The sequence below is a fragment of the Dendrobates tinctorius genome, unplaced genomic scaffold, assembly GCF_039654945.1.
Source record: "Dendrobates tinctorius isolate UK_male_01 unplaced genomic scaffold, ASM3965494v1 ptg000062l, whole genome shotgun sequence".
Lineage (NCBI taxonomy): Eukaryota > Metazoa > Chordata > Amphibia > Anura > Dendrobatidae > Dendrobates > Dendrobates tinctorius.
Window position 1 is genome coordinate 1,093,314 of NW_027361730.1, and position 12,116 is coordinate 1,105,429.

The following is a 12,116-nucleotide window of genomic DNA, read 5'->3' on the forward strand; positions in this document are numbered from 1 at the left end:
ATCCAGGTTTGAAGTGACTTTGGGGGTCCTATATATCAGAAAACCTCCAAAAGTGATACCATTTTAAAAACTGCACCCTCTGACATACAGAAAACTGCATTAGGTAATTTATTAACCCTTCAGGTGCTTTTCAAGAATTAATACAAAGTGGCATGACAGGAATGAAAAAAAGTGTATTTTTACCACCTAAATGTCGCTAACTTCTGAACAGGTTACTACAGCCGGCACACTCTAAGGCCGCTATTTGGCTGAGAATTGCCATAACACCAGGACCACACGATCAAGATATCAGGGCGCCGATGGGGATAAAAGATGGATTTTTGGTTCTTACCGTAAAATCTCTTTCTTGGAGCCTTCATTGGGGGACACAGAATACCATGGGTGTATGCTGCTGCTGCTAGGAGGCTGACACTATGCAAAAACAATAAAATTAGCTCCTCCCCGGCAGTATACACCCACCGACAGGCACCAAGCACCTCAGTTGGTGAAAAAGCAGTAGGAGAAGCAACGAGAAAAAACTCGAACCATATGTACCAACCCAACAGGGGACTCTAAGACCCAACACGGTACAACTGAAAAAGGGAGGGTGCTGTGTCCCCCAATGAAGGCTCCAAGAAAGAGATTTTACGGTAAGAACCAAAAATCCATCTTTCTTTATCGCCTTATTGGGGGACACAGAATACCATGGGACGTCCCAAAGCAGTCCCAAGGGTGGGAACAGCAAAAAGGAACGAAAGTAACCGAAAGGCTCAGGTCGGCCGGTGAGCCACCGCCGCCTGCAGAACCTTCCTACCAACCACAGCATCAGACGAGGCCTGGGTATGAACCCTGTAGAACCTCGTGAAGGTGTGCAAGGATGACCAGGTTGCAGCCTTGCAAATTTGCATGGCCGAGGCCTGGTGACGAGCAGCCCACGAAGCCGCCACAGCCCGGGTGGAATGAGCTCTTACTCCCGGAGGGGGCCGCTTTTCCTGAAGACGATACGCTTCCAGAATGGTAGAACGAATCCAGCGAGCGATCGTGGATTTGGAAGCCGGAAGGCCCTTCTGGCGACCTTCAGAGATGATTAGCAAGGAATCGGACAGACGGAAGGAAGAGGTCCTGGCAAGATAGACACGCAGGGCTCTAACTACGTCCAGTTTGTGGAGAGACTTCTCAAGAGGATGAGATGGAGCCGGACAAAAAGAAGGAAGGACGATATCCTCATTGATATGGAAAGCGGAAACCACCTTTGGAAGAAAAGAAGGAACGGGCCTGAGGACGGCTTTGTCCTGATGGAGAATGAGGTAAGGGGAACGACATGACAAGGCCGCCAATTCAGAAACTCTTCTGATGGAGGAAATGGCGATCAAAAAGGTGACCTTCCAAGAGAGAAGGGACAAAGGAATGTCCTGGAGAGGCTCGAACGGCGCCTTCTGGAGCGCGCTAAGAACGAGGTTGAGATCCCACGGGTCTATTGGCGAATGATGAGGGGGAGCCACGTGGGAAACCCCTTGTAGAAAAGTCTTGACCTGTGGTAGAGAAGCTAGCTCTCTTTGGAAGAGGATGGAGAGAGCGGAAACCTGGCCCTTGAGCGTACTGAGGGACAGACCCGCGTCTAACCCAGACTGAAGAAACCCTAGGATAGACGGGATAGAAAACGACATTGGGAAGACTTTGCTATCATCGCACCAACGGAAAAAAGCCTTCCAGTACCTATAGTAAATGCGGGAAGAGGCTGGTTTCCTGGCTCTGATCATAGTTTGAATAACCTGACTGGACAGACCTGATTCCTTTAGAATTGCGGTCTCAATGGCCATGCCGTCAAACTCAGAGACTGAGAATTCTCGTGGTAAAGGGGGCCTTGCGAGAGAAGGTCTGGACGGTCCGGAAGCCTCCAGGGAACGTCCGCGAGCATGTTGACCAGCTCCGCGTACCAAGGCCGTCTTGGCCAATCTGGAGCAACTAGAATCACTGGTACGCCTTCTGATTTTATCTTTTTTACCACCCGAGGGATCAATGCCAGAGGCGGGAACAAATACGGAAGTTGAAACTGGGACCACGGAGTCACCAGTGCGTCGCATGCGACGGCTAGAGGGTCCCTGGACCTGGCTACGAACTGCGGTACCTTGTGGTTCATCCGAGATGCCATGAGATCGACATCCGGGGTGCCCCAACGGTCGCATATCTGAGAGAAAACCGCGGGGTGCAGGGACCATTCGCCGGACGCTAGGCCCTGGCGACTCAGAAAGTCGGCTGCCCAATTTTCCACCCCTGGAATATGGACGGCAGAGATTGTCGGAACGTAACGTTCTGCCCAGCGGAATATCTTGGCCACTTCTGACATTACCTGTTTGCTGCGCGTACCCCCCTGATGGTTTATGTACGCCACGGCCGTGGCGTTGTCCGACTGAATGCGGACCGGCTTGCCGGAAAGGAGGGGCTGCCAGTGAAGAAGGGCAAGGAAAATCGCCCTGATCTCCAAAAGATTGATTGGAAGGAGAGACTCCTGTGGCTTCCAGCATCCTTGGGCCGCTTTCTGATGGAACACGGCTCCCCATCCTAGAAGGCTTGCATCGGTGGTGATGATTTGCCACTGAGGAGGAAGGAAGGACCTCCCTTGGAGAACTGACGCTGGCCGTAGCCACCAAGTGAGAGACTGCCTCACTCTGAGAGGAAGCCGAATAGGACGGTCCAAGGACATCGTGGTCTTGTCCCAGGCTGAAAGCAGAGACAGCTGGAGAGGGCGAAGGTGGTACTGCGCAAAGGGCACTGCCTCCATGGAGGCCACCATCTTCCCCAGGACCTTCATGCCGAACCGAATGGGAATGGGAACAGGCCTCTTGAGAGATTTGATGCACTTGGACAGAGTTGCAAACTTTTCCTTTGGAAGAAAAACACGGGCTAGCTCCGTGTCGAATTCCATACCCAGAAAGGTCAGACGCTGGGTGGGGACCAGAATGGACTTCTCCTTGTTGACTAGCCAACCTAGGCGGCTGAGAGTGTCCAGGGTTATCTGAAGGCTCCGGAGACAGTCCTGGCGAGACGAACCCTTGATCAAAAGATCGTCCAGATAAGGGATGATGAGGATCCCTCTGGAGCGAAGGATGGCCATCACAGTCGCCATCACCTTCGTGAAAACCCGGGGCGCTGAAGCCAGGCCGAAAGGAAGAGCTGTGAACTGAAAGTGGTCTCCCTGAAACGCAAATCGAAGATACTTCTGATGTTGCACACATATTGGAATGTGGAGATAGGCATCCCGAATGTCCACCGAGCAGAGAAATTCCCCGGGCTCCATGGAAGCAATCACCGACCGAAGAGACTCCATCCTGAAATGGAGAATCTTCACGTGGCGATTGAGCAATTTGAGGTCCAGAATAGGACGAAGAGAGCCGTCTTTCTTCGGGACTACAAAGAGATTGGAGTAGAACCCGGAAAACCGTTCGTCTGAGGGAACGGGAACAATGACTCCGGCGGAAAGAAGGGAGGAAATGGCCTGCAGAAAACCCGGAATCTGGGCCCGCTGTCGCGGAGGCCGAGACCGGAAAAACCGTCTGTTCGGGAGTGAAGCAAATTCGATTTTGTAACCGGATGCGACGAGTTCTCTGACCCAAGCGTCGTCTACAACGGACAGCCAAGCATCCGCGAAAAAGGAAAGTCTGCCGCCCACCCTGGAAGGAATTCCAGGTGGGGGTGACCCGTCACTTAGACGAAAATCTGCCGGAATTGGCTCCTGCAGATCTGGAATATTGTCCTCTAGATCTCCAGCGAGGAGCGGGTTTGTAGGAAGGTTTCCTCTGATCCCGCTCCCTGGTGGCAGGCGGCCGATCCTGTTGAGTGGCCCTCTCCGTGGCAGAGAAGGGACGAAAAGGCCTGAATGGTCGAAACCCCCTTCTGTTGAAGGGGCGTTTTGGTCGAGACTGGGGAAGCGAAGTACTTTTGCCTCCAGTGGCATCGGAAATTATCTGATCCAGCTTTGCTCCAAAGAGCCTAGAGCCATGGAATGGCAGATTGGTAAGCGACTTTTTCGAAGTAGTGTCCGCATTCCATGACTTTAGCCAAAGGACTCGGCGTACAGCTACTATGTTGCTGTTAGCCCTTGCTACGCAGCCGGCCGCGTCCAAGGAGGCGGCCAAAAGGTATTTTCCCGCCTGGTTAATCTGATCTGCAAGATCTGCCAATTCGTCTTGAGGAGCTGACGCTAAGATGCCTCTGCGAAGAATTTTTGCCCAAGCGGAAATGACCTTCGCCACCCAGGCGGATGCGAAAATAGGGCAGAGAGAGGTGCCAGATGCCTCAAAGATAGATTTAGCCAGAGATTCAATCTGCCTGTCAGAAGGATCTTTGAGCGACGCCCCGTCTGGAAGAGAGAGAACCGTTTTAGAGGCTATCCGGGATACTGGAGGATCTACCTCTGGAGCCTTGGACCACTTTGAGAGCAGTTCTGCGTCAAAGGGGTACAGAACGTCCAAATACTTGCGGCCTGAGAAACGTTGTTCAGGGCGCTCCCAGTGTTTGGCTAAGGTAGTATTAAAATCGTTGTGATTGGGAAAGGTTCGGGACGGAGGTCTGGCTCGTCTAAGGACAACCGAGCCTTCCTGAGCTGGAGCCTCATCCTGTTTAAGTTTTAGTGTTTGGAAGATAGCTGCAAGCAAACTATCGACCATGTCCCGCGTTTTAGAAACGCTGTTCCCCTCAGAGCTAGCTTCCGAATGAGAATCATCGCCTGACTGAAGGCTGTCATCTGAGGAAGGAGAAGGAGGCCTGGGAGCAGAAGGGCCCTGCGAGCTCGAGGACGAAGAGGACCGAGCCCGCTTCCTAGAAGACCTTCCCCGTCTGTCTCTCTGAAGGTCGCGGTCAGGTGCGGACGACTCACCCCGAGAGGTGGTCGGGGCAGAGGTGGCTGAGGATAGCTGAGGTAATCGTTCTAAAACCTGGACCAGCGACTGTGATACTTTTGTCAAGTCAGACACAGACTGTGACATTGTAACGGCCCACTCCGGGGAGAGAGAGGAGGGAAGAGCGCCCTCCGCCCGGGACTCTGTGCGCTCCTGAGATGCTGACATATTGGAAGGACTGCAGGGGGGGCAGAATGGAGACGACTGACCTGATGCCCACTTCTTTTTACAGCGCGCACAGGCGTAATAGATAGCGGTGGGCCTGAAGCAGAGATCCCCTGAAGGGTTGGGCATAAGTAGACTGCACTGAATGGCCGCAGGATTTATGGAATAACTGCTGAGGGGAGCTAATCTTTGCCTCAGAGCAGAGCCTACCGAGATTCTGTGAGCAGCAGAAAACGCTGAAGTGTCCCCCAAACAGCGCAGGAAGGAGTGAGACAACCAGGAAATCCTTGTGCTGGAAGATGGGGGGCGGAGCTTAGCGGCTGCGCCGTGATTGGCTACCAGCGACGGAGGGGGCATGACAGAGAGGGGAGGCTGGCATTCCAAAGAGAAAGAAGCCCTGTGATGGGCTAGAAAAGGCGCGCTGAAAGAGCGCGCTCAAGAATGGAGGAGGGAGCAGAGAAATTCCCCTGGCTGAGGGGAAAGTGAAAGTGAAAGTGACGGCGCCCGCGCCGGCGCTGCAACCCCTTGCCCACCCCGACATACCGCGCTCAGGATGAAATATGAAGCGGTCCCCTGCTTGCGACGCTGCTGCGGTGAGTGAAGGAATCCGCAGCGTCTCCCTGACTAAGAGGGGAAGGGATAGTTCCATTGTGAGAGCGCGCGGCAGGCAAAAAGGGCGGGAGATTCAAAAACAGTGGACCTGTAATCCCAAGATCCAACTTCTCCCATGCACTGGAGCTTATGCGGGGGCCGGAGGGAACGTACAGGCACTTACCTGACGTCCCTGAAGAGGATGACCACAGGGGCCCACGGGGAAACGGCAGGCCGCTGGGGGGAAGGGAGTCCTCTGTACCCGCATCCTGCAGAAGACGGCTTGAAATACCTGCGATCGCCGTCTTCCTCTCAGCCCTGTCCCGAGAGAGGGGTGAGGAGGGGGATTCGGCAAGGACTAGCCACCTGTCCACAACCCTTATCACCGGAAGGCGAAAGGGAAAAGTCCTGCCTGCGGTACTGAGAGTTGCGATGTGGATGACACCACACTGCTCGCTCAGCCGCATGATATGGGAAATCAGGGTGACAACTACACCCTGTTTCCCGATGGAAAATAACCTAAAAGACAAAAGAGGGAAAAATTAAAAAGTTCAGACTAAACCTGAAAAGAAAAAAGCGGATCTGGGGAGATCCCGGTCCGCCTCCTACAGACACTAAGCACAAACTGAGGTGCTTGGTGCCTGTCGGTGGGTGTATACTGCCGGGGAGGAGCTAATTTTATTGTTTTTGCATAGTGTCAGCCTCCTAGCAGCAGCAGCATACACCCATGGTATTCTGTGTCCCCCAATAAGGCGATAAAGAAAAATCCCCCACACTCTGTTAACCATTTATTTGATGTAGTCACTACTTACAGCAGCATCTAGGGGGTTATCAGATATGGACGGTGCCAACGCTGACCGTGGCTGATGCAGCAAGTTGTACATATAGTATAGTATAGTTATAGTGTACAGCCGACAGCTGCTGGATTGTCACCTGTACGGGGATGATATGCTCTTACATCTCACGTCAGTAAAAAGACATATTGGCTGTCAATAAAAGGTGAAATCATCCTTTTTTTCCCCCCAGTTAAAAAAAAATAAAAATTTGGTATTGTCGTGTCTGTAAAAGTCTATCAAAATGTAACATTAAACTATATATTAAATGCTGAAAAGAAAAAGAAAAATAACGCCAGAATTTCTGTTTTTCAGTTACTGTACCTCACCAAAGATTTGCAACAAAAAGTGATCTAGAACATCACTTCATACTTTGTATATACAGTACCTTAAAATAATACAAGAAAAATGTAGAGCTCAGAGGGCAAAAAACAAGCCCTCACACAGGTCCATTGACAGAAAAATGTAAAATTTACAGGTCCGAAAATATGGCAACACAAACCTTTTTTTAACAAAGTATTAATATTTATTTTTTTAACTACTAGAATACAGGAAAAAAAAAACATAAGCTTGACATCACTAGAATTATACTGGCGTTTCATTTTTACAACACAATGAAAGATGCAAAAAAAAAAAAATAGAACAATGGTGGAATATCATTTTTTATTTTCTTCACCATTTCACCGCACTTGAAAAAATGTGAGATAATTCCAATATATGGTAAAACGATTGGCGCCATTCAAAACTATAACACTTTGAAAATAAAGGAAGCAAGCCTTCATATGGCTATGTCAACAGAAAAATGAAAAAAAGCTATGGCTCTTGGTAGAATGGGAGAGAATAAAAACACAAAATAAAAAAAAGAGAAAAAAAAACAAAACTCTGTCCTGAGTTAAAGGATTATCTCAGTTTGAAAATCGTTTTGGCGTTGATTGTGGTAGGTGGAACAAGGATGGCGATTGCACAATTAGGCTGGAGTCACACTGGCGTATTTCTCGTGCGCGGAGAGGCGGGCACCTCTCCTGACCTGAGCATGACAGCGTGATGGATTACTATGCAGCAGTCAAGCTCAGGTCAGGAGAGCAGACAGCCAGTGCGAGTTTTACCATGCGATTCTCGGATGAAAAATACGCCAGTGTGTCTCTGCCCTTACTCTCTTAATTGTAATGACCCTGATGAGTAAGGTCATAGAAAAACGATGGATAGAATTTATACATAACCGAACACCACAAAGGACAAAGTACATCTTGTCCATGGCGATCTGTACACTGCTCTTACCAGAGACAAGGGACACTTCTCCATTTCCTCTTCCTTTTTTATCTGGATATCAGCGACTGAGACATATTTATGCTGCACAAATAAACATGAACATTTTCACAATTAAAAGCAGAAATCTAAAACGGAAAAGAACTCCGATTATGGTTTGCCACGTTGCTATTAATAAATCGCTGACCTACATTGAATAGGGAAATGTATCTCGCATACTCAGCTCTTTTTAGAGGTAGTTTTGACTTCTGATTACAGATACAGTTATACTTGTGACCCAATTCTAGCATTTATTCTTCTAGACTTCTGATTCTAGCATTTACTTATAAAGTCTTAAAAAATACCATGGTAATGCATTTATTGATAAAACGGTCAATTCTAGTTTACCAAAAAAAAAAAAAAGTCCTCAACCTTGATATTTTAACAGCGAGCTGTTACTGTACCTGGAATGAAGACTAGAAGGGTCCAGCTACTGTACATTATGCCACCTCACATGATAACGCTGATCCTACTCCTGGGGTTATGTTCCCTCCTGAAGGCCTCTTCGTGGTGTTGCTCACGTGGTCTCCGTATGGAGACCAGAGGCTGGAATAGAGGAATGGGGTCGGAATGGAAGTATATCCTACTCCGCTATGAATCCTGATTTTGTTTTTGGATGCATTGATATCCAAAGATGGGTCATACCATGTAGGGTAATACTATGAAGAGGCCTTCAAGAGGGAATGTGACACCAGCTCTGCTCCCAGGATTATGGTGTGGTGTTGAATAGTGTACAGTAGCTAAACTCCTCTAGTCTTCATTCCAGTTACACCAACGGTTAAATTGATTCGTGGAACTAGCGGTACGGCCATTTTTCTAAAAGTGTCCAAGCAAACTTTTTTCAACACAATAATGCCAGGTCACATGTTACTTGTGCTACGGTGAGAAGCCTGCATGCCCTAAATGTGCTACCATGGCCTGCAGCATCTCAGGGATGTCGTTAGTCGGCAACTGCTAAGGCAGCTGCCAGCAGCGGATGTTGATAATTTGCTTGTTCAAGAGGCAGAACATTTCTCAGAAAATCATTAAAAACCTCACTGAACATGCAGCAACGTATGCAGAGAGCTGTCGATGACACCGACTCTTGCAAATCATGTTATCAGTCCCACACTGGTGTCACAACAAGCAAACAGGGCCGACTGCCCTCAGGAAACTAATCCCCCATGACTAGTCAAATGCCTAATTATCATAAGTAAAATGGAAGTTAAAAATAATAAATGAATAATAGAATATCACACTGGCGCTAATCCACGTGAACAGAGAGGGAAGGTCCAATATTCCCAGATGCAGCTGGTGAACAACAGGCTCTGTGCTGGTGCCTGTTTAAAAAAGCAAAAGCTGATAGAAAAGAGAATACACCGCGCTATACTGGGAATTATAAAGCAAAAATAACAAATTACTCACTTGTAGATAAATGGAAAAATCACGTGGTAATAGGTATATAGCAGTGTCCTGAGGCTATCCACTTTGGCTTTGCCTTTTTAGAACTGCTGGTAGAAATAAGTAACAGAATTTAATGACAGGTACACCCCTTAATGGGTTAAAGAAGCAATCAGCTGAACTGAACTTACTCACACTGATGTATCAGAACCAAATGAGCAGCATACTGTGAATAAACTGTTGCTTAGATCAGTGGTTTTCAACCAGTGTTCCGCGGCACACTAGTGTGCCGCGACACATGGTCGGGTGTGCCGCGTGTCCGCATGGCTAATTTACATGCGATGCAAATTAGCCATGTGGAGGCAAGCAGGGCGGTGGGTCGGAGAGGCAGCAGTCCCGTGTTCCTGTGTCGCTTCCTCCCTGACACAGCAGTCAGCGGCGCGGCTGGATGACATCATCATTCAGCCCCGCGGCTGCTGTGCCAGTGAGAGGAAGCTGCCGGTGAGGAGTGTGTGCGTGTGTGTGTGTGTGTGTCTAGGTGAGAGGTGTGTGTTTGTGTGCGTGTGTAGGTGAGTTGATGGATGTGATGAGAAGCAATGATGGGAGTCATGGAGAAGGCGGTGATGGGGAGAGGGCAATGGAGAAGGCGGTGGTGGGGAGAGGGCAATGGAGAAGGCGGTGATGGGGGTGATAAGAAAGCGGTGGTGGGGAGAGGGCAATGATGGGGTTGTCGAAAGGGCAATAATGGGGTGGTGGGGAGAAGGAAATGATGGAGGTAGTGGAATGGGCAATTTCTACATGAAGGGGATTATGATGGGGCATATTACTACAAGAAGGTGATAATGATGGGGCATATTACTAAAAGAAGGGGATAATGATGGGGCATATTACTAAAAGAAAGGGATAATTATGTGGCTCATATACTGCAATATAAAGGGGTACAATGAGAAATACTATGGCCATGAGGCTGGAGTACAAGCGCCAGCTCATATACTATATATATATATATATATATATATATATATATATATATATATATATATATATATATATATATATATGGTATATGCTGATAATTATGTGGCTCATATACGTGGGACTGTATGTATGACTTTACATGGGACTGTATATATATATGGGAATACATGGGACTGTATGTATGAGGTTACATGGGATTGTATACATGAGGGGGTTATCCTTTTTTATTTAACTTTTTTAAAATAAATAATTTATTGAAAGGACCTCACACTGAGTGAGTAAAAATACATTTAGAATCTATATTATTAACTATATGTATAATATGTACTGTTTTAGTGTCATTTTGTGCCATTTTGGTTGGTGGTGTGCCCCGGGATTTTTTACGTATAAAAAGTGTGCCGCGGCTCAAAAAAGGTTGAAAATCACTGGCTTAGATGTTGTTAGTGGAATGATGTATCCTGATTAGCATATGGATAGTAAGATAATGATTGAAAAACAAATAATAAAAATAAAATAATAAAAAAATTAATAAAAAATGTATATATACCACAGAGGACGGTCAATAGGTAAGTCAAAAATGGGGACCAGGTGCTAACCTTGCTGGATACTAAATGCCCTCAGTATGGTTAAAAAACCTAGTCCTGTGTAGATACACATGGAGGCACAGATCCTGCAAAGTAGATAAACATCAGTGACAGCTTGTGCCCGCTATCAAGGTGCTGGAGTGTGAGGCACTTACTTTGACAGGCCAGTGACCGGTGAAGCAGGCTCGCGCGCTTAGCGTGGGGGTTACAGCTGAAACTGCTGATCCGTGGAGCAGTGAATGCTGCCGCTGTCTCGCGCTCTCCGGCCGTGAGCAACGCAGAGATCGGCGTGTGGTGGGGGCGGGGTTAGCGTGACGTCACACTAGGGGACGGACGGTGGCTCGCAAGTGGCACAAAACCGACGCGTTTCAAGAGACAGCTGCTCTCTTCATCAGGGTTGACCTGTCAAAGTAAGTGCCTCACACTCCAGCACCTTGATAGCGGGCACAAGTTGTCACTGATGTTTATCTACTTTGCAGGATCTGTGCCTCCATGTGTATCTACACAGAACTAGGTTTTTTAACCATACTGAGGGCATTTAGTATCCAGCAAGGTTAGCACCTGGTCCCCATTTTTGACTTACCTATTGACCGTCCTCTGTGGTATATATACATTTTTTATTAATTTTTTTATTATTTATTAATTTTTATTATTTGTTTTTCAATCATTATCTTACTATCCATATGCTAATCAGGATACATCATTCTACTAACAACATCTAAGCAACGGTTTATTCACAGTATGCTGCTCATTTCGTTCCGATACATCAGTGTGAGTAAGTTCAGTTCAGCTGATTGCTTCTTTAACCCATTAAGGGGTGTACCTGTCATTAAATTCTGTTACTTATTTCTACCAGCAGTTCTAAAAAGGCAAAGCCAAAGTGATAGCCTCAGGACACTGCTATATACCTATTACCACGTGATTTTTCCATTTATCTACAAGTGAGTAATTTGTTATTTTTGCTTTATAATTCGGAGGTTAAAAAGATGGATTTTTGGTTCTTACCGTAAAATCTCTTTCTTGGAGCCTTCATTGGGGGACACAGATTACCATGGGGTGTATGCTGCTGCTGCTAGGAGGCTGACACTATGCAAAACAAGAAAATTAGCTCCTCCCCGGCAGTATACACCCACCGACAGGCACCAAGCACCTCAGTTGGTGAAAAAGCAGTAGGAGAAGCAACGAGAAAACTCTAAACATATGTACCAACCCAACAAGGGACTCTAAGACCCAACACGGTACAACTTAAACAGGGAGGGTGCTGTGTCCCCCAATGAAGGCTTCAAGAAAGAGATTTTACGGTAAGAACCAAAAATCCATCTTTCTTTATCGCCTTATTGGGGGACACAGATTACCATGGGACGTTCCAAAGCAGTCCCAAGGGTGGGAACAGCAATAAGGAA

At 47.6% G+C, this 12,116-nt stretch overlaps 1 protein-coding gene across 4 annotated transcripts in view; it reads right to left on the bottom strand.

Moving 5' to 3' along the window:
- Positions 1–12,116, bottom strand: part of STRIP2 (striatin interacting protein 2) — a 134,891-nt gene that overhangs the window by 56,839 nt on the left and 65,936 nt on the right. For all 4 annotated transcript variants that reach the window (XM_073579194.1, XM_073579193.1, XM_073579192.1 and 1 more), the window contains exon 13: positions 7,745–7,816. In XM_073579194.1, the coding sequence (XP_073435295.1) occupies positions 7,745–7,816 (72 nt within the window). The remainder of the gene's footprint in view (positions 1–7,744; positions 7,817–12,116) is intronic.